This window comes from Osmia bicornis, chromosome 10 (assembly GCF_907164935.1).
Source record: "Osmia bicornis bicornis chromosome 10, iOsmBic2.1, whole genome shotgun sequence".
Taxonomy (NCBI): domain Eukaryota; kingdom Metazoa; phylum Arthropoda; class Insecta; order Hymenoptera; family Megachilidae; genus Osmia; species Osmia bicornis.
The window spans coordinates 8,688,439-8,713,259 of record NC_060225.1 but is presented as its reverse complement, the minus strand read 5'-3'; the positions used below and the strand labels follow the sequence as shown (position 1 = coordinate 8,713,259).

Genomic DNA, 24,821 nt, shown 5'->3' with positions numbered 1-24,821 from the left:
TTTGTATCTCGAATTCATAATTAATGATACGAAAAGATACAGTTATATCTTAAAAGGTGTAGGAGAACGAGAAAGACAATTAAATTTGAAAAATAGAACGCGGTGGAAAGATGAGTAAAAGATTTTCGAAAGGATGCTGAGGATAATCGACTGGGTAATATGAATAATAGAATTCTACTCTTCAGCTGTATATTTGTAAACATAAAATTTCGTATTTGTTTTTCTTAAATTAATTACATAATAATTGTAACAGAGAAAAATTAAATGGTACAGGAAATGAAAGATGGCGTGGCGTTTGATCGAGAGTCTGCGATGATTCCAGTGAACCAGTGATCTTGATGATCATCAGCGCCTCCCAGTGGGGAAGATTGTAAAATGAACGAGAAGAACCTTCGTTACTTCGTAGTCTGCCCCTCTATATCTAAGCATAACTGTATGACCGTGTGTACTGTGCCGCTGACAATGAGCCGCGGCGGTGACTGTGATAAGTGATCGCGTACCCTTCCTCGTCGCTAAACGCGTAGTGGCAGTGGAGAAAGATAGTACGTAGGCCAAGGAAAGAGTCTACCTCTTGATGACTCGCGCTTTACGCAGGGCGCAACGTAGCCGGAGTTCACAATTATGTTCGATGTACCGCCCAAGTTCTACGAGCTGTGTCGCCTTTGTTTATCGTCGGACGGTGTCAAATTGTCCATATTCGAAGAGGAGGGCGCCCAGCGGAACTTTGCTGATAAGATACTGACGTGCCTCTCGATTACGGTGAGTCTCGTTACAGAGTTTTCACCCGGTCCTCCTCGTGCCGAAACGATGATAAATCAGACGCGACCATCTGTGGTACTCGCATTATGATATTGTCTCCTTCTATCTCACGCGCACTCCGATCTCTCTCACTTCGTCTCGCCGAGTACCTCTCTGTCCACCTCGTCTTCTATCTCTGTTTTTCTTACTGTCTCAAGGGTGCGTGTGTGTGTGTGCGCGTGCCACGGGAGAAAGTTTGGCAAGAGATGTGTCCGCGAGATAAGCCGACTCACGGGGGCATTTAAAATGGCAGTGATAAGCTGTGCTTCTCGCTTCTGCAGATCTCACGGAGAGGGGAGCACCTCCTTATTTAGACGGCCTGTTATCAGGTTTCACACGCGGATTCCACGAGTCGCTGTCACATTCGGCTCTACTCCGTGTTCCTCTTCTCCCTCCGTGATTCGTTAATCTGTTCTTATACACACGGCAATCCGTTCTTCTGGAAGAAAGCTCTGCTTCCGTCCAACCTACTTAAAAAAAAAAAATTTTTATTTTATCCGTCGTTGTAAATTTTTATCCCAGCAGAGTCAAAAACATTTATGTATCCTTATAATGTATCCCTTAAATCATTACTTGATTTAAATGCTGCATATTATTTTATAGTATGTAAGATTATTGGAATTAATGAAAAGAATTATGCAAAAGTTAACTGCTAAATTAATCTTATAATTACATCTTATTCAGGTGAAAGATGGAGATTCTTTGCCACCAATCATTTGTCACCGATGTGTGTACAAGTTGGATGTGCTGCACAACTTCCGTGAAGTGTCACACAAATCTGATGTCATACTCAAACAGTACCTGGATTATGCCAAGCAATTATCATCGCACGATGATCAGGTATCGATTAAATATTTTTTTGCATTTTGTTACAGATGTGTTTGATTTTATTGATAAAGGTCATTATGAAATATGAATCATATCATCCTTCCATCAAAGAGTAAAAATTAATTGAATACATTAGTAGTAGTGAGTAGTGAGTAGTCGTTTCATTTCAAGTAATGATGTAATTCAGAATGTGCAACATGTGATTGCAGATAAGAATGGTTCAGTACATATGTATTTCTTATATTCTAAAGACATTTCTAATAGATGTAAGATACCTTTTATTTACTTCTTTGCTCTGATACATCAGTAATTATGTAAGACATTTCAAGGTGTTCTATAATGTAGGCAACTTTAACCTTATCAGTCTGATAATAGCTTGGCAATAAAAAAGTACTTTGCATAGTTAATTGTTTGTTTAACAGTTCTCAACAGGTGTAGAACACAAGTGGTAAAAATAACAAATGAATTTGATTAATTTTCAAATATATGAAAGCGTAATATCTAATAATTATCTTTGTTCCAGAAGAAGTCTTTCTCCACTGCCAAAGTAGCAGGCTTAAGCCCTCTACAGTCATTTCTCCAATTGAACAAAACATTGTTCAATGAGGAGCCTAACTCTCCGGCCAGCATTAATCAAAACATTATACCTCAGACGCAAACACATCATTTGGAGTTGCGCACCAATGACATGCCTGAACACGATAACATTAAGTGTGAACCTGAAGATGACACGTGTTCGAACAGTTCTGATCCAGACAGATTAGAAATAGAAGATCGTGATGAACAAGATACAGAGGGGGAAGAGAATGGTTACGATATGACCATTAACAAGAGAATGAAAGTGGAAACAAATTACGAGGAATCGAAACCAAGTACCCCCGATCACAGTCCGGTAAATAGAATGGATACACCAGAAAGCAATTGTTCAGATACAAATATTGATCAAGAAACAACAAAGTTGTGGCAAGCATTAGCAAAGTGAGTATCAGCTTTGTAATTTATTTATTTTAAATTTAGCTGGGAAAGAATTTGTTTCATGTAGTGTTAATAACTTTGTTTGAGTGTCTTTACTTTTTTGGTCCGAAGATATTTGAGCAATTTTAAAGTTCAAATATAGATCTTTACTGTCGGTTTATCGTATCAAGATTATTCAAACACATACTTTTGTATGCTTAACACATATTTACATTTTGGATTATCAATGTAACTGCTACTTACAACAGGTGTTTCTTTAAAGATAAGATAACTTTGTGGTCACTTAGTACTAGATTAAATAATGGATTCAAAATTTGTTTACTACTGTTTACCGTTTATCACGTATGCTTATTGTTATATCATTGCATTTTTGTAGAAAAAAAAAAAAAAGAAATGGAAGAACATATCTATTTTTTGTTTTTGCTTTCATATAGCAACAGGAGTTTAGAGATTACAAGGACAAATGGTGACAAATTAAATAATGGATTTACTGGCGAGGCAACTAATCTGCTGCGTTCTTTAATCAACAACAGACAAATCGGTATTACTACTGTTGATTCTGACAGAGTATCACCACAAATTAGATTTTACAGGGACACTCAAGGGACAACAATCGAACGTACCGTACCTGATTGTTCTGTACTCGGAAATCGTACTAATGTCCCGTGTATAGAAAACAAGGTTTGTATAATTTCAAATAATATTTATACCGAAATCCTTATTTTATATATTAGCGTTGAGGGTGGTTAAAAAAAGAATAGTATATAAAGCTTTTCTTCTGCATTCTTCTCTAGGGCTTCCCAAATATGTACATTTTCTGAGTTAAATCCTAATCAGTAATGAAAACGTATAGAATATTAACGTGGAAACAGCAAAAGCTGACTCTTTCTTTTTTTTTTCAAAATTAAAAGTTCAAACAGAATTCCGAGATTTACGGAAAATCTTTACTCTTTTATGTTCGTACTCTTTTGATCCTGATCTCCGTGCAAATAAAATTTCTTCCATGGGAAGTCCTTGCAGTTTGTTCAATGCAAATACTAGAAGAGAACTGCAGGTATAGAAAAGAAGACAGGTCAGGTGACCCTTGGGTGTCAAGGGATCTCTTTGGGGGCTATTCAGCTCCCATCTGCCTGCAGGTAAGAAACGTGGTAGGCCTTGTAGATAATAGATAACTCAGAACCTCTTTGTGATAGGCCATAAGCGTTAAGCCCACCGTGTCAACCCGCTGTTAACAGATGTTCAAGATAAGTTGGGTTTCTATAGATTTTAAAACCTGCTTTGTTCCGCGTGAGGAATTCTTCAATTTCTCCTATAATAAGAAACAGGGCTGTCCTATTCTTTGTGTTACTTTCCATTCTATTAGCTTTTTGTCCTGATAACAGGTACCTACAGGGAATTATTGCAACTTTTACTTAGCCCCCGACAGGGTACCTGTACTGATACCGAATTTTCATTTACAAACACAATTATGATACCTGTATAGATATTAGATAATAAACATATATATATATATATTTTCTTATATATTCAGGGTACTTCGGTGGACAGTAATCCATCCAGCCCTGCCAGTGTTGGTCGTAAAGAAACTAAGGGTCGTAGAAAACAAAGTTATCCCAGTAAAGCTCCGATGAGCCCGGATATTAATTATCAACACGAATCTAACGAGGAACAAGCACAAGATTTCACAACGTGGTCAAGTAAAATGAAAGGAAAGGTACGATTGATAGGATATAATAATGATGGGAATGTTATGGTTCTGAAATCAAGTAGTATCATTTATATTTTTTCCTTACTTTAGGTAGAAGATTCAAAGCAATTCGATCAGCATCCAGGTAGCATGGCGAAAAAGGTAGATATGTCTTGCACAAATTGCGGTACCATGACTACAACAATTTGGAGAAGAAACATGAAGGGTGAAATCGTTTGTAACGCTTGCGGGCTCTATTACAAACTTCACGGAGTGAATCGTCCAGTTACCATGCGAAGGGATACGATACACACGCGTAGACGTAGACCCAAAGGCGAGAAACCAACGAGGCACAGAAGTAATCATTGCGTTTATTATCGTTGAATTGTTTCGTTATTTCAACCATTTTCTTCTTATAACGACACGGATATTTCTTAGAAAAAGGTGACACAATTTTAACACCGCAATCGGAACAAATGGACGCAGAAAGTGCAGATATGTTAGCGGCACTCCGACGACAAATCCAGCCCCATTTAATGATGGCAGCGTTAACGCCTCCTCGTATACCTGGGACCCATCCACCAGCACCAGCCGCTCAACTTAATTACTCTCTTCCTTTACCAAGTTACATGATGCACGTAAGTATACGATAGCTTTACGAGCATTGATTTATGGTGACGACGGGAGTTTCTGATTTTACCGGCGATTTTGTAACAGCATGTAAAATCAGAAGGGCGAGAACAATGTCACTTATCCGCGGAAGCAGAAGACACAGAAGAAGGAGATACAGAGAACGTCTCGGACGTACCGTTGAACCTAGTTGCGACGTCGTTATCCGAAGAAGCACACTGAAGCAGTACTTCGAGGAGCATGAGAACGACTTTAACTAGGTATATATGAAACGAATAATCTCTAGACAGAGGATAGTCTGTCCGGTGATACACAGGGTGTAGAAGACGAGATTGTTCTCCTTCTCCTTTCTGCCACTGATTCTCGTCCATAATCCTTTATCGAGCTCTCTTTATTTCTCTCCCTTATTTTTTCTTTTCCCCTCCCCCCACGGTCTCGAGAATTTTCAGGTGGTAGAATATTGGGATGATAATTATTGTCCCTTGAGCTACCAAGCCCGTGGTGCAGAGCGCACGAAGGAACGATGATATTAAATACGCAGTATTAATTACGTGGTTATTCGAAATATGTACATATATATACACGAATATGAAGAATATTTTTATACAAAATTTTCTACGCTTGCAGCTAGAGGAGCGACGGGCGATCGTTGTACATACACGCGCAAATTGTTCTTTCGGTGTCGCACGTATTTTTCCGCGTTGAAAGAAATGGTGGTCGTTGTCTGTTTTTCATAGTGACGTAAGAAAATTCAATCGCCAGTGAATGTTTTTTAGAACGGCGCTAGATTACTGTTCGGGAAAGGCTTAGAATTTAGAATGAAAAAAGATTTGTCACTAAACAAGGAAATTAGTGAAAGAAAGAAAAAAAATTTCACCGTTTTGTTCCACGGGCTTTTAGCTGTCAGTGACGTGTAACAATCATTAATAGTCTCGTTATTTTTGCGTAATATATATATACATATATATATATATACTAAGCTAAAAAAACCGACCCAAGTGAAATCGGGCTTTAAGAACGGGAGAAAAACTGACCGGGGAACAAGAAAACGGTTGCGCTATGTGACAGACGTTCGTTTTAAAAGATATCCGATGCGTACTCGGTAATTTGAGCATTACCAAATTACGTTCATGCCAGTATCATTTTAAATACCGTATTCTAGTGGCCTTTCAGCGATTTAAACTCTTGTCTCTTCCCCCCATTTTTTTTTTTTTTTATTAAGCTGTTATCTCGCGCATTAAGCGCGGATAATTTAATTTCAGACAAAGTCTTAATTTAGATGACGTAGATACTTTTTTACATGAGCACGAGACTGCCGGTGTAAACACATTTAATACTCTTTCTACCATTTACGTATTCTCTTCCCTCCTCTCCCTAGTTTTTTCTCTTTCTCTATCTCGAAAGGCTTCTCGACTGTTATCAACACAGTCGCAAATAATTTGTACTTAATAGGCAAGCAGCACCACCACCATAATAATCTAAGACTCCGAAAGCAATAAGAAACGCGATGGTACGTAGGATAGATTGTCGTCATACAATACTCGTTAACGTGCTCTCTCGACGACAATTAAACATACAAGAATTTTTTCAGGAAGTAATACTTATAGATAACATTCATTCGTATGCCGGACGTTAAAAGTAACAAATTTTACTGCTCCACAGTTGCTGTAGGTCACCGTGAACTCTACAATTATTTTTTTGTCGAATCTCTTCCTCAACTCTGTGTCATTTTATTTTGTATTATTAAAGAGAAGAAGAAAAGAGAGAAAAGAAAAAGGGAATCTCGTTGTAGATAAAGAAAATCACTTGTGTCTTTGAACAGTATAAATGAAGCTGTGATCTTTTTTTTTTTTTAAATTTTTCAATTAATAGTTGGTCTCTCTATATTTTAAGGGCTATCACTGATCTATTTTTCCAGAATGTACAGTTCACGCGTTAATGAACAGGTATTAAGCAACGTTAAATATCACCGTAATACGATGGCCAGTGCATCTACTCATGTATCGTTATACCTAACATTGTATACCTAAACAACTTTGCCAAAAATAGATTTAGTCTATGTAACATAGAATATAGTTAAGGGCATACGATTAAAATTAACGTTTTATCTTTCTCTTTCATGTCATACACAGCATTTACATCCTCCTTCGTTTTCCTCTTCTTTGTAATTCTTTTATTTTTTTATTTTATTTTTTTTTTTTCCATCAGTGATACCTCTTGACAATGCAACTGTGTAGAGCTTATAAATTCGCTTACAGTAACTTTGTGGAGCATCTTAGTTTTAGTCGTTATCAAAGGAGCCTTATGAACACACTCGTATATATATACATATACGTAATACTCGTAAATATATATATATATATATTTACAAAGTACACATACATACTATTGTATACTATTATACGAGTACAGATGATACCACGAATCAGTATCATTCTTTTAAACTTTTTTTATATATACATATATATATTCTAACAAATAATTCTTCTGTATAATAGTCGTTCGAGTAATATGTTCTCACTTAAATGAAAAAATAATGCGTTTAACTGATAACAATGTGCATAATAGAGAACAATGCATCGCTTTTTACTTAATTTAACTTATTTTAAAGAGGAATGATATTGAGAGTGTGGTATCTTTGATATTATACACGAGTATTGGAGGAAGAGGTGTAAAAGTACGACGAGGTTTCACATTAGTGGGATCCTTGTAACAAATTGCTAAACTTTTTCTCTCATGCGTCAAAATGATCCTTCCATTTAGTACATATTCGACACATTTTCAGTGTTAAAAGCAGGTTGAGAAATAACGTATCTTTTAAATAAATCTGTACCAAGTATTTATTTATTTTAACAAACATCCGAAACGTTCGATGAATTTCTTCTGAATATTGTACATTGATTTTAATGCAATTGACTGTTAATCGGATATCATTTGAATTGTTTCTCATTCTAGAGGAATTGTATTTATTTAAAAGATACGTGACACGAGGTTTAGGCTTAACGCATCTCCTTCCTTTAATAGAGAATAAAATTGAAAGTAATCACTGATTAAAGTATACAGGGTCTGACATATTTTCAGTCAGGCTTAGACCGCCAGTTTTTCAATTCTGTTGACAGAAAAATTGTAACATACCATTTTTAAGTGTACCATACGCGAAGAGAATGAACTTATTTATGAATAACATTGATAGGAAGAAGACAGCAATGGACAGTTTTTTCGTTAGGCATTTTTTTTCTCAGTTATATATTCGGCTCTTCGTAGCTTATTAAATAACAAAAAAAAAAAAAACCTAACTATTATTATCTTTATACATACATATATTTTTCTTTTTTGTATTATTACCAACGTAGGCGCGTAAGTAGAATTAGGTTTGAGCTCTCTACTAATTCTGAAAACCTAGAGGATATTTTTTATAATTATTAGAATCGAGGAATCGAGTATTGCTAATTATATATATATATATTATTGATATCGATTGATTAAATGTTAACGATAATGATCTTTTATCCTTTTTTTTTTTTTTTTTTTTTTTTAAATAAGATTTAGTTGCAAGACCGCCACTCGACACGGTTCGTTTTTAACAATGGTAAAGAGAAAAAAAAAGCTGAGGCTTCTTATAGATTCTTCTTTTTTTTATGTATCAGTATTCTACGCGTTTGATTTTAGCTGATAAGAGTTTTTAACCAACACTACTTAAATATGGATCCCCGACGGCGAGATTTGTCTTACTTAATTATTAAATTATTTAGTTTATCCTCCCCCGCCCTACACCCTTGTCCGAACCCTTCCCTTTTTTTCCCTCTCCCGACGAGTCCCTTGTTCCTTGTTTTTGTACGTCTATTTTTACATAAGCGACCCTCCCTGAATATTATTTAAACTGTAATTTATTGTATTCACTGTTTTTTGCACCGACGTTTATGTAAGACATATTTTGGCAACGACTGGCTTAATTTATTGTTTCTTATAATATTACTTTATACGAGTTTCGCTCTCTTTCTTTCTTCTTCTTATTCTATATTTTTATCTCTCTCGTATCTTCATTTTATTTTTCGCTAGAACGCGTTAACTTCGTACGATCAGGGCGTATGGTCATTCCCTCCCTTTTAATTTGTTTCCTTTCCGCGGTACGAAGATGCGGACGGTCGATGCTTATTTAAGGTGCCTTCCACCTGGACATTTCGTTAGATACAAAAAGAAAGAAAAAAAAAAAAGAATTGTTCAAGCGAATTGATCGACGACGATGATAATAAATAAGTCTAATCGTGCCTGAGCACCCTGTACACGCGTGTATGTACGAGTATTCGCTGTTTAAACAGGATCCCATAAGGAATCCGTAAGCCAAAACTGTTGTCCGATCGAACGTTTTAAAAAAAAAGAACAAAACAAAAAAAGAAGAAACCTCTCTGCCTTCGATCCGTTCGGTTCGTCTTCCTCTTTGTAAAATGTGCCTCCGTTTATTTGATCGCCTGTGTGTCGCTTAACACCTTACCAGCAAAGTAGCCGAATTAACTGGGTCAACAACGACCCGGACCTACGAAACATGTACAACGATGCTTCGGCTATAATTAGAAGGAAAATTGAATTTAAATTGTATTCTCGATGGTCCGAAGGGTAATAATGAAAATTTAATTTACGCAAATTTCGGTAAGGTGTTAAGAGCATCGCAAAAGTCGACCAACTCGGTCATTATCGTAGCAATCGTCTCTCAGGTGTAATATCTAGCAATAACGGAAGATGGATGAATGGATCGTGGGTGGGATAGACAATATCGAGGTGCTTCTTCGCACCTCAAGTTTCTTTTTTTATAGAGAAACCCATGGGTGGGAAGCACCTCGAGGATCGTTCGTAGGGTGTCCATCGTTAGAGCAAATGTATACGAAAGTCTCGAGGACAAGAGAAAAGGCAGTTAAAGAAAAGATACACATACACACGTACACAAAGAAAGCATAACGATGCATAATTGTATATGACAAAGAGAAGGGGTTTTCGCGATTGACGAGAAAAGGGGTGAGAAAATGTACCCTTTCCCATTGGCGTAACTATGATTTTTGTATAAGCTCGAATCAGGTCCCTTAATTTAATTAAAAGTATTCAACGTTACTTAATTTTCATATTTCATTTGCATTTTGATCCAGATATTTATCATCGATCTTTCGAATAAAGGAGACCTGGTTCGTTTAAGCATACGCCAATTACCCTTTTGCTCGTTAAGAAATTATTAACTCGCAGCACTGTTCCGTCCGTCTGCACGACCGTGAATCTTCTGGTTTCACCGAGTTTTCTCGGTTGAAATCCTAAGTCACATTTACACGCATACACACGACATACACATATACACATTAAATACATTGTAACGTGAAACTTTACTTAATCATAAGCGAAAGAAATGATAAAATAAATAGAGAAGCGGTACATATGGAAGCGCTAAGACCCCTTCCCCCAGTTCTTACACTGAGTATTAAATCTGTACTAATCGACTGAGTATTATTTTTATATCGAAGCGTAATATTAAATAACGGATAAATTAAAACGCGAGACAATGGTAATCGTACGTGATGCCGAGAGAATTAATTGTAAAGCAGCTGATGCGAGGGATGCGTTATCTTTATCATTTTCTTCGTTAATTCCCTGTCGCGTTAATCACGATGTATTCTTTTACGACTAATTAAAGTCAAAGTGTTATAACGATTAGCGTGGCAGGAAATTTTTTGAAGAAAAGAAGAAAGAATGAAACGAGAAATGAGCATTCCGTTTCTCAAGATTAAAAGGAAAAGAAAAGAAAACGAGGAATGAAACGCATGCGACTGATGATTGTGAGTGCCCTGATTACATATTTTGTATACAAACCATATATATGTGAAACCGAGCAGAAAACGCTAGTTTAACGAGCGACAAAGAGAGAGAGAGAGAACAAAAAATAAAATAATGGAACGATTTGTAATGATTGTAAAAGTGTTGATAAGAGCTTTGATCGGCCGGAAACTAACTTAATCGAAGGTTTATATATATAAATAAATGATTATAAAAATATATATATATAAACGAGCGTCGTAGGAATGAACGGAGATAAAAATCTTACTTTTGTATCCATGAATCTACGATAATAAGTTAGTTTAGGCTATGGCCAGCAGCTGTTGAGATTATTCAAGGTTGTGTGTATCATTATAAGTATTTTGAATTGTTGAATAGTAAATAGTGTAAGCGGAGGCTTGAACGGGGCGACGTCCCGCGCCCACGGATTTACCCTGAAGAGACGTCGCGTCGTCCAAGTTCGGTCTCGAGGTATACATTTCACGGAATAATTCGATACTTATTTTCCTCCCTCGTTCGATTAATAACGTTTGCCCCAGTACGATCAACATTGATCATTTTTACTTTGCCTGTGTTGTTTTATATACACCTGATACGTGTATGTACAGGGTGATTCGTGAATGTCCGATGATACCCGAAGAAAGACGAATCTCGATTCGAGTAAATTCGTGCGCGTTCGTGTATCATCGTGCATTCGTCAGATCGTTGGGACGTTTTAATTTATAATTACCGAAGCATATTACGCGAAACCTATCACGATAGATGTACCTTCTTTCTGTCCATCGGATTTTATTACTTTTGCTCTCTATTTTTTCTCTACCTTCGCTCTCTGTTTCTTTATTCAGAAATTGATCTTTGTATACCTTTCTACTCCCCCACCCCTTTTATTTTCTTTTGTATTTGTAATTGATAAGCGACCTTATTAGACATTTTAAGCTATTTATTGGGCTGCTATGTGATTTGTTGGAAATTATTTTGAGATCTTTGATTCGAAGACAATGCTTCGCGTGTACGTGTCCGCGATTCTGTCCCACGGTTCGCTGACGAATCTTTTGAAAAAGGTGATACAAAAATTGGATTAAAAATAAATAAAAGAAAACAAACAGAAGATGAAAAAGAATAGAGAGAGAATTGCGATCACTCGACGTCTCTTTATTTTTGTGCGCCTACCGCCTAGCTAAGTCAAAGAGTATTGCGCGAACTGTGTTTGTTGCCGGAACGTTTGCATTTTCTTTTTTTCTTAATTCAATTTCATTGAAATTTCTCTTGCAAACGAGTCGACGCAACAGGCACAGGCAATTGGCGGGCAAAGGACCAAAATGTACAACAATTGCGTTTGCCCTTTCTACGGTTGGTACGATTCGTTTTTATAAACATGTAAAACGATCGAAGCTATAACGTGTTGCAGTAACGAGGATTTTTAAACGATGTTGACATTGATTATTTTGGGGAGCATCTTGTGCAAGGGCATTGTTGTGATACCACAGATGCAGCTTCATTGAAACTTAAATAAAAAAAAAAAAAAAAAAACAAAACAAATGCGAGGTTATCTTCTATTATTTCATAGATAAAACGAGTTGTTTCGTGTCGTCTTCTTTTTCGCTGACGGACACCCATGAATTCAAATTTGAATTCAACCGGAAGCGAAGGGCATGAGTCATTTTACTTTTAACGTAACACGGATATATACAAACTTAGCTAATATCTTAACAAAATATCTGTTTAAATTACAAAAGAAAATCAAATTTAATATTTATATTGAATATTGAAGCAAATTCAGTAAAATCGCATTTGTTTATACATAATTTTAACCTCAAAAAAAGTGATCACAAGTGGTTTCTTGAACATATTTGACTTAAATATATTTAAATAATAGATTTTCAATCCTTTATTTGAATGATTAATTAATATACGAATTAATTTATAGGAGAAAATTGTTTTTACAAACGAAAAGTTTTGTACTGAAAGAAATTTGAGTCACGTAGTAAACCACTTTATCTACGTCATTTCCCACTGTACTGCGCGTAAAACTCGTCCTTCCGCCACTCGCCATCTTGTCTTCGATGTGCGTGGACGTGTGCTACTTGAACCGAAACTGATTTCTGTGATCCAAGTGTTGTTTCCAGCCTTTTCGAGTGTCTCGAGAAGCTTGAGAAAATGAGTTACGGTAGACCACCGCCCCGAATCGACGGGATGGTATCTCTGAAGGTAGATAATCTTACGTACAGAACGACGCCGGAAGATTTGAGACGCGTGTTCGAAAGATGTGGCGAAGTCGGCGACATTTATATACCCAGAGATCGTTTTACCCGAGAAAGTCGTGGATTTGCGTTCGTAAGGTACGTGAAAAATACATTTTATCAATATTTTAATCATTCGACTGATAATGTATAAGCATGACGTCATTGTGTTTGAGGTACCTATAGCACAGCTTGTAGATACCAACAAATGTTACGATAGATATTCAATTAAGCATACTCAAGCTTTATTTTCAACGTTGCGAATTATTACTTCAGATTTTATGATAAACGAGACGCGGAAGACGCGTTAGATGCAATGGACGGAAGATTGTTAGACGGAAGGGAACTTAGGGTTCAAATGGCACGATATGGACGACCAACTTCTCCACACCGTAGTCGTGGTAGTCGTCGGCGTGGAAGGTAAGCATCGTTAAAAATAATTTTTCATCCGATTTAAAATTAATTAATCCGACTTTGTTAATTATTTGTTTACAGGTCACGCAGCAGGAGCAGGGACCGAAGACGCTCCCGCTCTAGATCACGTAGTAGATCAAGGAGCCGTGATAGGGATCGTAGGCGATCATACAGCCGTAGTCGCAGCCGCTCGCGTTCCGATAGTAAGAGTTCTCGTGGAAAGTCCCGTTCCCGCAGCAAGTCTCCGGACAGACAGAAGGACAGTCGTTCCAAATCGAGGTTAGCGTCGGTATTTTAATAAAATAATTCTATGATCATATTGTAACCGAAAAAATCGTTCGTACGATTTAATATTTATTTTATGACGTTCTTTTTGTACAGGGACTGAAGTAATCTAACCATATGCGAGTACAACTGTGAACAGATGCACGCGCCGCGAGTGCAGAATAATCATTTCTTGAGAACAAAAAGGTATTCTATTACCCTCTATACCTAGAGCAACACTGTCGCACGTTCACATTTCTTCTCACTTACATATTAATTATGACAACGCACTTCTTTGGGTTGAAAAGAAAGAAAAAAAGAAAAAGATAAACCCAAATTAATTTTAATATAATGTATCTAGACTATTGAGTTTAACAGACTCATAAATATTTTCATTTGCAAATTTTTCATAATTATTCTAACTTCGTTAAGCGATATAAGTAAATACTTATATTGAAAGACAGTAATTGTACTTTTTCTTTCACGTGTAAGAACGCTGTAACGATTGAAACAGTTTGTTCTTGTGATTGATATTTAAATTCGTTACGATCTTATTAAGAGTTTGCAGAATATGGGCTAGCATTATATTTGATGTTTGTTCCTGCTCTTTGAGAATTATTTTCATTTTTCAAATTTTCGAGCATAGAGCAGACAACGTTAGAATTTACACTCTATGGATAAATAAAATTGTTGTTAGTTTGATGATACAACGTTTTTATCTTACATTGAAATAATAGTGTGCACAAGTTCTAGTACATTGTCGATATAAGTGAGTTATAGATGATGAGAAATTCGTTCATTTTCCTTTCGTTTTCTCGAATCTTGTTGTAACTGTTTTACAACATATGTTGCATATATGGGTAATAACAGGCAAACAACTGTTTCGATAAAATGCCAATTGTGAAATCGTTTTTCATCAATTATGAAATTGTTCATACCGAGCAACGTGGATTTAATATTCCTGGAAATGCATAAGGGTGTTGATGTTTAGTGGTAATTAGCAGGTAATGTAAAATGTATGTGGTCGACTTGAGTCCGACTTCTGTACAAAATTTTTTAACTAAATTTCTAAATCATAATGATTCTCTAATTTTTCTATTAGTTACAATTAAATTTCGATAAATACCAATTAGAAAAAAAAAAAGAAAGTAAAGTCATGATACATGCAAACTGTAGACTAAGTTCTGCGTTTCTGTAATAGTATGCAGGTTTATTTATGTAAGTTTGCCATTTCTAATAAAGTATAATTAAATACAGAAGACGGAACTGTTCGCATAGTTTTAGACAGTGTTTACATACTAAGTAAATAGGTGTAGATATTACTATGAGAAAAGTGATAAATTACTTGTATTACTTTGAAATGTATTAACTATAAATTCATTTTGCACGTTTGTTCTCGAAGCTTTAAGTAAAAAGAAAAAGAAAAAAAAAACTTGATCAATCTTCAAATAGTAACTTTCAACTTAATGTAAAATATGTAAATATAAATTAGCTCTCCTCTTAATTTTCAATACAATCTTTTAATATTCATCTGTGAAACAATATCGAGAATGGAAATATATAATTTCTCAAGTACTTATAAGAATAAAAAGATTGTAACATTCACAATGTCAATTGTGAATTAACAATAGGAGCGGTGTGACTTTTGCATACATATTTAAGAAGGACAAAGATTTGTACTTAATCTTTTGTCCATGAATATCGCTAATTTCATTGAATTTTTTTATAAAACTTAATCTTTCATTGATTAGTATTTAGGAATTAAGGTAGCATAGCTTAACGTTGATATATTTTCAATCATGTACAATTAATTGATCGTGAATATCTTCCAAAAAAAAAAAAAAAAGAAAAAAGAAAGATTATAAAAATCCTCACACACGGATGTAACACGTTTATTCCTTATAACTAAGTTGTAATTTTATGGTGCCACAGGCGGTGGAAAGGAGTGGCGTGGCGAGTGTAGCCGATGATGGGGTAGCTGAGAGTAAGCAGTAAGCCGAGTAGCAGGGCTGTAAGCAGTTTGCAGTAGCGAGCGGTTGGTGGTCTGGTGAAAGCAGGTTCGCGAGTCGATCAGGGCGAGAAAAAGAGAGAAAGTGTGTGAGCGAAAGCAGTCTCACTGGGGGGTCGTCACGCAGAAATCGCAGAGGGTACGGTCGAGCGCAGAGAAATAAGCAGAGAGCACAACCAAACCCACAAGGTTGCTGGTCTCGATCATCGGCCGGTTTGCAGGTAGCACGTGAGAATCACCAGACCTCGCGAGCAACGACATTTAACTGTTGCCTATCAATTGATTCGCGTTTCTTAAGAGATCATTTCCAACAAAGGGTTCTTTAGAAAATCGAGCATGTGTTTTCTTTCCAGCTGGTATAGGTCTGAATTTGTAAGTTTTATTTTTTCCTTTCGAATTTAATATCCACTTGTTAAGAACACGATTAATCTGTCGTAATTAAGATTAGCTTTATCAAGATATACAATTTTCTTTTCTTATAGTATTTGGTTTTAGATATTGCATTTACGTTTCGAGACTTTTTAACTATTCTACTTTTCATTATTTGTAGCATTCAGATGAATATTTACATAATTATTGTCTTGGTGATGAACATTTTTCAGTGCATATAGTTCAGACCCAGTCAGATCTTAATTTTGTGATCATCGCTTAGAACACTTGCCGCCACATATAATTGGGAATGATGAGAGAATAGGGGTTGAGAGATCCTTTTGCTTTTCCTGTGTTGTTTCTTTCAGGTATCAGCAAATCTCAATAGAGTAAGTATTTTAGAGGTAAGGTGATGATGGTACATAATGTAAACGATCTTTTTTTTCTTCTAGAAGAGCAATTGTAGAGAGTGTGGAAGGGGTGTGGTAAATAAAGATGATCTTATCAAAGAAATAGAATTTTTTATTTCTAAATAAGTATTCGAGGAAAGTTCCTATTTTCTAGGTAGGACTTAGGAAAGTACGAAGTTGGAATATTTTACATAGTTGACTAGTTCAACAACAGTACGTAGTGTATTTTGATTTTTACTAGGCATTTTAATAGTATCATTAACAAACAATGTCAGTAAATGCCTTATTGTTTGATTTAAAAAAATTTGATGTTTTTAAAGACATCTAAGCTACTCTAGAAGAATTTAATTGGCTTTAATTCGTAGAGTCGAACCTTTTATTATACATATTTTAAATGTTTAACTTATATAATATTTTGTATTCCTTGTAAAAAGGATCACAGCCTATTTCTCCTTATCCTTACTCTCCACGGTTCTTTTCAGTACGTAGGGCTTGAGGCAAAGAACGGTAACGTAAAGTAATAGTGCCACAATGTGCCCAGAGAAATATACAACTCTGTAATAATGCATAGTATCTCGAAAACCTAATAGCAGGAATGATACTCCTAAATAGGCCATGCAGGTTGTCTTCTCGTACCATAAAAGCATATACCATGCTTTCTTAGCCTGAAAAGATAATAGGTTTAGATTTTCATCCATAATTTTGTTTAAATCTAGAACTTACTAGGCTGTTTTCTTCGCTTTGATTGTAAAATTTCATAGCTATATCGTCGGTTAGCATGAACAGAGGAATCTGACAAATGCAGAAAAAGTAGCCAGGTGCCCAACCGTGCCACACTGCAGAAAGTGTTAGGGTAACAATAGTCCTTAAACATTTCACTGGGAATCTTTTGTACACGTAGACACCCATCCAATATTGAATACAGCCATTCCATGCTTTCATAGCTGTCCTTACTGATTGGCATGTTTCTAATTTCATAACATCCATGTTGTGTATAGTATCAAAGCTAAATTCTTCGTTCTTTAGTTCCTCAGGTGTAGCAGATCTGTAAAATTTTGTTTCAACTAGAGAATAATAATTCTACTTTGAAGGAGGAAAGCCATTCTTACAGAGCTTCGATGGTTTTATAATCCTTTGGTCCTAGTCCTTGTAAAGGTTTACATTTTTTAGGGTACGCTCCAAGTCCAGCCATTTGGCAAGCGCATTCGGCTAGGGTCATACCGATATACATTCTCAATCGAAAAACAGCAAATGTGGGGTACATGTAAAGGTGTTTATAAAGAAAAGTCCGTTCTGCAAATTCATCTGTCAGGATGTACTGTAATATAAAAAGAATTTTACCATTGGCTACATGCTACATGGGTGTAATATTGAAACAGAATTATTTACCTTGCTGGGATATAATGTATTCATTATGAAATATAATATAATGAAGATTCCAGTTAGTTTCAGTTTATAAAGTGTGGGAGGCCATCCATCCACGTATTTAGTAAGTGGTCTATATATATGATCCCAGTATGTTCTGTATCGATAATATGGACCTGTAGGAAGAACATGTTTCATTTAAACTGAAGTAATAAGAAAGTTAATTATAATTGATTATAAAATTACCAGTTAAGAGTCCCATGTAGCTGAAAGCATAATGGAATACATCCAAGAATCCAACATTTTTTAAAGCTTCAGAACTTACTCCTTCTGGATCACCAGGTGCTGGATTAGTGGCTGAATTTACTTCAAAAGCTAATCCAGATAGTTTTAGGGTCATTATCATAAGTATTAGATTTGTATGAGTTGGCGGTGTTGGTAAACCAACCCATTCTCCTAATCGAAATATAATTATTAGATAGAAGAATGAAAAGCAAATGCTGATTACATGGCATACTCTGCAAACAAACAAGTTAAGTTTATATTTAAAAACTCTTGAAATTTCCTTTTTTTTTCAGGAATTAATGTTTCTGGTAAAATGTTAAAGAATAGCATGCATTGAATTCAATGATAAAGCAAGTATTATGATAGGCTGCGGTTGTTTGTAATTTAAATCACAAGTAACTACTTCTCTCAAGGTCTTGACACGCATTTACATACTTACATTTGCAACAGTAAATTACTTGCAATTTTTGCACTAATATGATTCAAAAACATACAATATATATATATCACATTGTAATTTGCATATGATAAAGTTATCAATCACAAATATCAAAGGTACTTTAGGTACAAACATTTTCATTGATAAGATAATGAGAGTGAACGTGACGATGGTATTTATAAATGACGATATTTTAAACTAACTGAATGATAAAATTAGTTAATTATATCGTACTTTGGCGAGAGCTTGGTTATGATAATCGCGTTAATCAGAGTACTGAACAAAAGGTGAAGTATATGCTTTCCAGAAACAAATCTAGCCACTACGAAACCGATAAGTGTGCCCATCCATTTTTTAACCTGTGGATCGTCGATTTGTCGATAGTAAAATCCGATAACTACAGAAAATAACAATGTGGCAACGTAAATCACGTCAGCCCACATCTTGATCACTTGACTGCCCAAGTTATACTGGATTAGATTCAGTGGATTTAGCCTACTTGTTCATGGATTTAGTACTGTATAAGATATAGATAGTTAAACCTCTGAACTTTGTAAATGAGTGTACTCTATTATGTTCTTGATTATCAAATTTTATAGTTTGTATAAAACTTAATGAAATGAATCATTAGATTCGTTTCTTATATTTTTTCTTGATAGGTACATTTCTCATGAACTATCATTCCATTCTATAAAGAAAAAAGGGGTATTTGATATAAATATAAATACAGTTCAGTTATGGTAATAATTGTATTTATACAAACAAGGACATTCTTCTCAAACGCACATTGTAAATGCGTGAATTCATTTAGTCAATTAATATCAATATGAAAGTAGAGTTTAAACTGCTCATTATGTTAATGTAATTGTAGCTGTGACATAAAATATTTATAATTGACTCGAGTTATAAATATTCTAGGATTTTTTTCCGAGTGCTTTTTGCGTAAGTTCCGTCTTTTTTTGCTGAGCAAGTTCCTTTTGTTTTTTCTCAGCTTCCCGTTTCTTCGCCGCTTCTTCCCGTTGTTGTTTAATTATGGCTAATCGCGCTAAGTCTGCACGCGCCTCGTCGGTTTTACCAGCCGCGTGTAGTTTCTGATAATTTGCATAAGCTCTTTGTTTTTCTAATTGTTCTCTAAAAAAAGGAATCAACATACTTATTACTTTTAAATCGCAAGGATTTACTTGAACATGTATTTCTTCAATTCTTACCGTTCTCTCCGAGATAATTCAGGTTTTGCAGCCTCTAGAGATTGATTAATTTGTGATAATTTCTTTGTTTTCTTTTGTACTCTATTTGGATTTTCAACTTGAATTAAGTTTTCTACACCTTTCGCCTTTCCCTATAAACGTTGAAAATCACAAATTATTTTCCGTTAGTTTTCCTCGATCGATTAATCAACTTACATGTCCCTCGGATTCAGAGTCTGAATCTGATCCACTTTCAGAGTCTGTTTCTGAACCACTCAGATTTTTTGATCTATCACCGCTACCTTTCGCTTTAGGCTCATCCTCTTCTTCACTGGAACTATCTTCTCCTCTAGCTTTCTAGAAAAAACAATATTGTAATCTTTACATATGAAATATTCGCTTAGAATGTTTGGATTTTTATTTACCAGCCTTATAAGCATAATTTATATAATGCTTTTAACGACATTAATGCGAGAGGATAGTACACAGAAAATGTATCAGTTTAGGTTCTACCCATCTCTTTGGATGTTTAAGAATTTCTTAACGATTGTACTCGGTCTCTCGAATGAAACTTTCACCAGCATAATAGTATTGCTCCGAAAAGATTCTCAGTTAACGGTGTACGAAATCACGCACGACCATCAAAGGACAATTCGACCTTACGTACTTAAGAATAATATCTAAGCCGTCGTGCTGTTGGTTAACCTAAAAATACTGACTCTCCACTGGATTTTTTTTTCCTCCTGGCGTCGCTGCTCCTCCAGTTCCTCGGGGTTAGTGAAGTGACGACCTCGGCCTTTGTGACTAACAAATTTACCTGAAAGAAAACGCTTCGCTCGAATTTCGTTTTTGGAGGTCAAAACTTTGGGAAATTGCGTTTTTCCTCGAAGCAAAAATATGGTGGGGACAAGGAGACAATTGTTTCGAACAGGAATTATAATAATTTTTTTTCAGCTCACCGCGCGGCATTTTATTCGAAGGAATCTGCAACAATCTACAGAATAGTTTACAGAAATTTGTCGTAGAAAAGACCTCTTCTCTACTCCGAAAGAAAAATTTTCTTTGATGTCAGATTACCACTGCGCTGCTGCTGATTTCAACGTCAACCGCGAGCTCTGGCGGCATAAAACGTTGCATAGAATATTCAGAACTATAGTTGGCAATTTTTATAGTCGTATTGAAACGTTTTGTTTAAATTATGTGATTTATAAGACAAAAAATAAGGTTTAAAATTTGTTGATTTCTTATGTTTTCTACTTTTGTAATGCTATAGTATAAGTTGTTAATATTAGAATATTAATATTAAAAATAATAATTGAGAAACTGAGGGTTATAGTTGAAAGTTAAGAGAAATAGTTTTAAACAGATTTTTGTTTATTTCAAGATTCAAAAGTTAGCTATTTCTTTTGTTGAAAACTTTTCAAACTAATTTCATTTTGTGGCATTGGGGAATCCCGGTACCAAAATGTAGTGTCTGCTCCATTTTATATTACTATATCCATCTTTCTCACACATTGTAGCTATCAAATATACTCCTCGTGTCTTCTAAAATCCTAATAACAGGAGCGCCTGTAACAGCAGAATAGCATGTTTTTTGGAGTCTTTTGCTTACTAAATTCAAAGAGGATTTTTTCAATTGTTGATTGAAAGATGATGTATTTATTGTCACCATGAATAATTGCATTATATTGTTAGTATAGTCTTTGTTAAAGTTAATGTACTAGTCAACTTGTTATAAATTGATGTTAATCATTTATTTCATGATCTTTTCTGTAGGTGAATGAATGCAGGTTATGTTTTGCATACAAGTCATAAGTATCATATATCATTTATATAAATTTTAAGAAAATGAACAAATTACTATCTGCCCCCATAAAGGAAGTAAGTAAAAAGATACACGCTGGTGATGTGCGTCCTTCTGATATTACAAAAGCAGCTGTTAAGTTGACATCAGTTATTAAACCGCTTAATGCATATATTACTGTAACCGATGATACGGCAAAGAAACATGCAGAAAACTCGGATTTACGACAGAAAGACCATAATTTGTTGGGAAAACTGGATGGAATACCCATTGCAATTAAAGATAATTACTGTACCAAAGATCAGTTAACAACTTGTGCATCAAAAATGCTTTCAAATTTCATCCCTACTTATGATGCAACTGTATATAAACGTTTAAAAGATTCTGGGGCAGTTTTAATTGGTAAAACTAATCTTGATGAATTTGGTATGGGTTCTGGTACTATTGACTCGTATTACGGACCAACTAAGAACTTGTGGAACTCTGATACATTAGAAAATTATTATTTTTGCAATAGTGATACAGAGAAGCATTATAAAAAGTCTTTGAACGAAAATAATTCATGGCATATCGCAGGTATGATTTATTAGATTGTTATCTCAAATGTTTAGTAAGCATTGCGTATATTTTAGGTGGTAGTAGCGGTGGTTCTGCAGTAGCTGTTGCTACTAGAAGCTGTTATGCTGCATTAGGTTCAGATACTGGAGGTTCAACGCGAAATCCAGCCTCTTATTGTGGTCTGATTGGTTTGAAACCTACTTATGGATTAGTCTCGCGTTATGGACTTATTCCTCTTGTAAATTCAATGGATGTACCTGGTATACTTGCAAGGACCGTAGATGATGCTGTGGTAGTTTTAAACGCTATAGCTGGCCCGGACGAAGCGGATTCTACTTGTGTAAGGAGAGAATACGTACCATTCGATTTACCAGATAATATAAATATAAGTAATTGTAGAATAGGAATACCCAAAGAATACAGACAAAGAAATATAAGTCCTGAAATACAAGAATGTTGGAACGAAGTTTCTCATTTTCTGGAAGAAGCTGGAGCATCACTTTCCACGGTGTCGTTGCCACACACGAGTTATTCTATAATGTGCTACACAGTTTTAAATCGTTGCGACGTTACCAGTAATCTGGCTTGTTACGACGGTGTAGAATACGGTTACAGAGCAGACGAATGGAGTTCTTTGCAAGAACAGTATAGAAAAACAAGAACGGAAGGGTTTGGTAAAGTAGTTAAAGAACGCATTTTAGTTGGAAACTACTTTCTATTAGAAGAAAATTATGAACCATATTATATGAAAGCAATGAAAATACGAAGATTAATCTCAGAAGATTTTGATGCAGCGTGGAATAGCGACATTGATTTTATTCTTACTCCTACTACCCTCACAGAAGCTCCTAAGTATGATGAGTTTGTTTTACTGGACAATCAGACACAATGTTTAATTCAAGATTATTGTACTCAGCCTGCTAACATGGCAGGCATACCAGCCATTAATATACCAATTAAGCTTTCCAAGAAAGGTTTACCTCTGTCTTTACAACTTATGGCTCCTTCTTTCAACGAGAAGGGCCTTCTTACATTAGCAAAGTGGATTGAACAGAGAGTACAGTTCCCAATGCTTGAATTGAGAGATACATCTTTGTTCGAATAAAATGTTTGTATGTTAATATTGTTTTATTTTATGTATTTAAAAAATACTACCTTATAATATATTGACTGTTGAATACCTGCAGTAATGGTAATTTTAAATTTCGCAGCGTTTATCCATCAGGATTTCACCGTTATAGCTGGAAACTTGCTTATCTGAATATCGTCGGTATAGTTGGAAATGTTAATTGCAATTAAGAATTACACCAGAGCGCACAACGATTCTGAAAGACGTCGGTATTTAAGATCACGACAGGAATTCATATTTAGATATAAAATACAAAATATACTGAAGTTTCTTTGTGACGTTTTAGTCGATTTATATTCATCAAAATAGAGAAAGAAATCTTATTAAGGTAAAATTGATTGAACGTTATGTATAAACCCGTTGACACCTAAATTAAGAAAAATGATAGTATAAATTGAATATTGTTTAGATGATAGTGATACTCCGTTTACAAGAAAAGTAAAGTGTGCCATATAGAACTGAAATATGATAATTTACGGAAAAGGAAGTCTTGCTTCACTGTCGATATCGCTTTGTAGAAATTAAATCGATCATAATATCATAGAAACAAGAATTACTCCAAATCGAAGCGATTTAATCACAGTAAAGGAAGAGACATTAAAGGTACACAAATTTGTATAATATATCATTAACGTTTATTGAAAATATTCCGATTGTTTAACATTAAAAGATAAAAATGCGGAAAGCACGCTGGCAAAAGAAGGGTAGTCCTTAGGAGAACAGGGTTGGGCACGAGGTTCGAAGGGCGCATGCGTCAACCCGGCCGGGGGCTGTCGTGACGCGCTCTGCCGACGATTTCGTCAGTCGTTGTGAGGACCTCGAACCGTACGTGTCGTGAATCGTGTTTATCTCCGGATCGCTTCAACTGGTTTGTTCTATTTATTTTTCTTGTTCGTCTTCGCACGTTATTCGTCGGTAAACGTGTAACGCGATGTCGAAGTGGCGCGTTTTAAATCGCGGTCGAATTCGCGCCGCGATCGGTAGTGACGTAGTTCCTAATAAAACAAGATCACTGTGACGTTAGTGTCGAAGATTGAGAATCGTTGAATCGCGACACAGTTTAGGCGCGTTTTTGTTGCGCAGAAACTCGGATGAATTGACCGTTACAGAAATTTAAACAGGTGTGTGCTGGAACAACTGAAGATACAGGAATCGAACGCAGATAATTTAAAGGTAAATGTTTAGTATATTAATTGTAAAATGTTGATTTTATGCGGCATCGTGGAAAGTTTCGATCGTGGAATTTAAAATGCATTGTTACGTGCATGTGTGTTGGCAATGCTTTAGAACCGGAAGTGTTCCTGTTTCGAATATTTCACTCGTAATTTATACGTACAATAAATAAAAGAATAATAGTTGTAAAAACTGCATAAATTCAATGAGAAAGATATTGTGAAAATTTTTAAATAATATATTCCGTCAAATTATTTTATTGTTATGCAGTTTTTATACTTAGTCGATAGTAATTTCAAATTAAATAGTCACTATTTTGACTAACGTAGTCACTACGGTAGACCGAAGCGTGCCGACTTTGCAAGAATTTAACTATTGTCATATTATACATTAATTATTATGTAAGTATTATTTTAATGTGTACAAATTTTATAAAAAAGTTAC

At 35.3% G+C, this 24,821-nt stretch overlaps 6 protein-coding genes across 30 annotated transcripts in view; 4 read left to right on the top strand and 2 right to left on the bottom strand.

Moving 5' to 3' along the window:
- Positions 1–173: 173 nt before the first annotated feature.
- LOC114876253 (zinc finger transcription factor Trps1) lies at positions 174–12,243 on the top strand. Of its 2 annotated transcripts, none has more exons than XM_029187504.2 (8): positions 174–759; positions 1,483–1,638; positions 2,153–2,604; positions 3,036–3,282; positions 4,133–4,315; positions 4,400–4,646; positions 4,727–4,926; positions 5,006–12,243. In XM_029187504.2, exons 1-8 carry the CDS (start codon positions 622–624, stop codon positions 5,138–5,140), a joined length of 1,758 nt encoding a protein of 585 aa, XP_029043337.1. In that variant the 5' UTR covers positions 174–621; the 3' UTR covers positions 5,141–12,243. The 2 variants fall into 2 exon arrangements, with proteins under 2 accessions (XP_029043337.1, XP_029043336.1); XM_029187503.2 differs by having other exon boundaries at positions 175–759; positions 2,150–2,604.
- A 515-nt stretch (positions 12,244–12,758) lies between these two features.
- On the top strand, positions 12,759–16,540 carry LOC114876314 (serine/arginine-rich splicing factor 2). Of its 4 annotated transcripts, none has more exons than XR_003789358.2 (6): positions 12,759–13,071; positions 13,249–13,392; positions 13,468–13,665; positions 13,768–13,857; positions 15,583–16,030; positions 16,261–16,540. XR_003789358.2 is itself a non-coding variant. In XM_029187642.2 (4 exons), exons 1-4 carry the CDS (start codon positions 12,890–12,892, stop codon positions 13,772–13,774), a joined length of 531 nt encoding a protein of 176 aa, XP_029043475.1. In that variant the 5' UTR covers positions 12,759–12,889; the 3' UTR covers positions 13,775–14,911. The 4 variants fall into 4 exon arrangements, 1 of the variants encoding a protein (XP_029043475.1); XR_003789357.2 differs by having other exon boundaries at positions 15,583–16,416; positions 16,480–16,540; XR_003789356.2 differs by having other exon boundaries at positions 15,583–16,540.
- LOC114876310 (lysophospholipid acyltransferase 7) lies at positions 16,529–19,063 on the bottom strand. Its single transcript, XM_029187637.2, has 6 exons — positions 18,761–19,063; positions 18,049–18,320; positions 17,827–17,978; positions 17,547–17,755; positions 17,161–17,482; positions 16,529–17,102 (listed from the first exon to the last, which is right to left on the bottom strand). Exons 1-6 carry the CDS (start codon positions 18,967–18,969, stop codon positions 16,881–16,883), a joined length of 1,386 nt encoding a protein of 461 aa, XP_029043470.1. The 5' UTR covers positions 18,970–19,063; the 3' UTR covers positions 16,529–16,880.
- A 193-nt stretch (positions 19,064–19,256) lies between these two features.
- Positions 19,257–20,818, bottom strand: LOC114876313 (28 kDa heat- and acid-stable phosphoprotein). Of its 2 annotated transcripts, XM_029187639.2 has the most exons (5): positions 20,673–20,818; positions 20,433–20,530; positions 19,930–20,070; positions 19,735–19,865; positions 19,257–19,657 (listed from the first exon to the last, which is right to left on the bottom strand). In XM_029187639.2, exons 1-5 carry the CDS (start codon positions 20,680–20,682, stop codon positions 19,441–19,443), a joined length of 597 nt encoding a protein of 198 aa, XP_029043472.1. In that variant the 5' UTR covers positions 20,683–20,818; the 3' UTR covers positions 19,257–19,440. The 2 variants fall into 2 exon arrangements, with proteins under 2 accessions (XP_029043472.1, XP_029043473.1); XM_029187640.2 differs by lacking the exons at positions 20,433–20,530; positions 20,673–20,818 and adding an exon at positions 20,139–20,373.
- Positions 20,819–20,851: 33 nt separating this feature from the next.
- Positions 20,852–23,774, top strand: LOC114876309 (glutamyl-tRNA(Gln) amidotransferase subunit A, mitochondrial). Of its 4 annotated transcripts, XR_006829759.1 has the most exons (6): positions 20,852–20,937; positions 21,234–21,403; positions 21,490–22,093; positions 22,150–23,187; positions 23,287–23,532; positions 23,614–23,774. XR_006829759.1 is itself a non-coding variant. In XM_029187636.2 (3 exons), the coding sequence occupies exons 2-3, from the start codon at positions 21,562–21,564 to the stop codon at positions 23,178–23,180; spliced, it is 1,563 nt and encodes a 520-aa protein (XP_029043469.2). In that variant the 5' UTR covers positions 20,959–21,403; positions 21,490–21,561; the 3' UTR covers positions 23,181–23,261. The 4 variants fall into 4 exon arrangements, 1 of the variants encoding a protein (XP_029043469.2); XR_006829758.1 differs by lacking the exon at positions 20,852–20,937 and having other exon boundaries at positions 20,959–21,403; positions 22,150–23,183; XR_006829757.1 differs by lacking the exon at positions 20,852–20,937 and having other exon boundaries at positions 20,959–21,403.
- Positions 23,775–23,973: 199 nt separating this feature from the next.
- Positions 23,974–24,821, top strand: part of LOC114876306 (kazrin) — a 57,768-nt gene continuing 56,920 nt past the window's right edge. For 3 of the 17 annotated variants that reach the window (XM_029187620.2, XM_029187619.2, XM_029187622.2), the window contains exon 1: positions 23,978–24,377. The gene's annotated coding sequence lies outside the window, so the exon portion shown is untranslated. Of the gene's footprint in view, positions 24,378–24,737; positions 24,779–24,821 lie in introns of those variants that run through there. The other 14 variants (XM_029187628.2, XM_029187626.2, XM_029187625.2 and 11 more) reach the window with 8 other exon arrangements.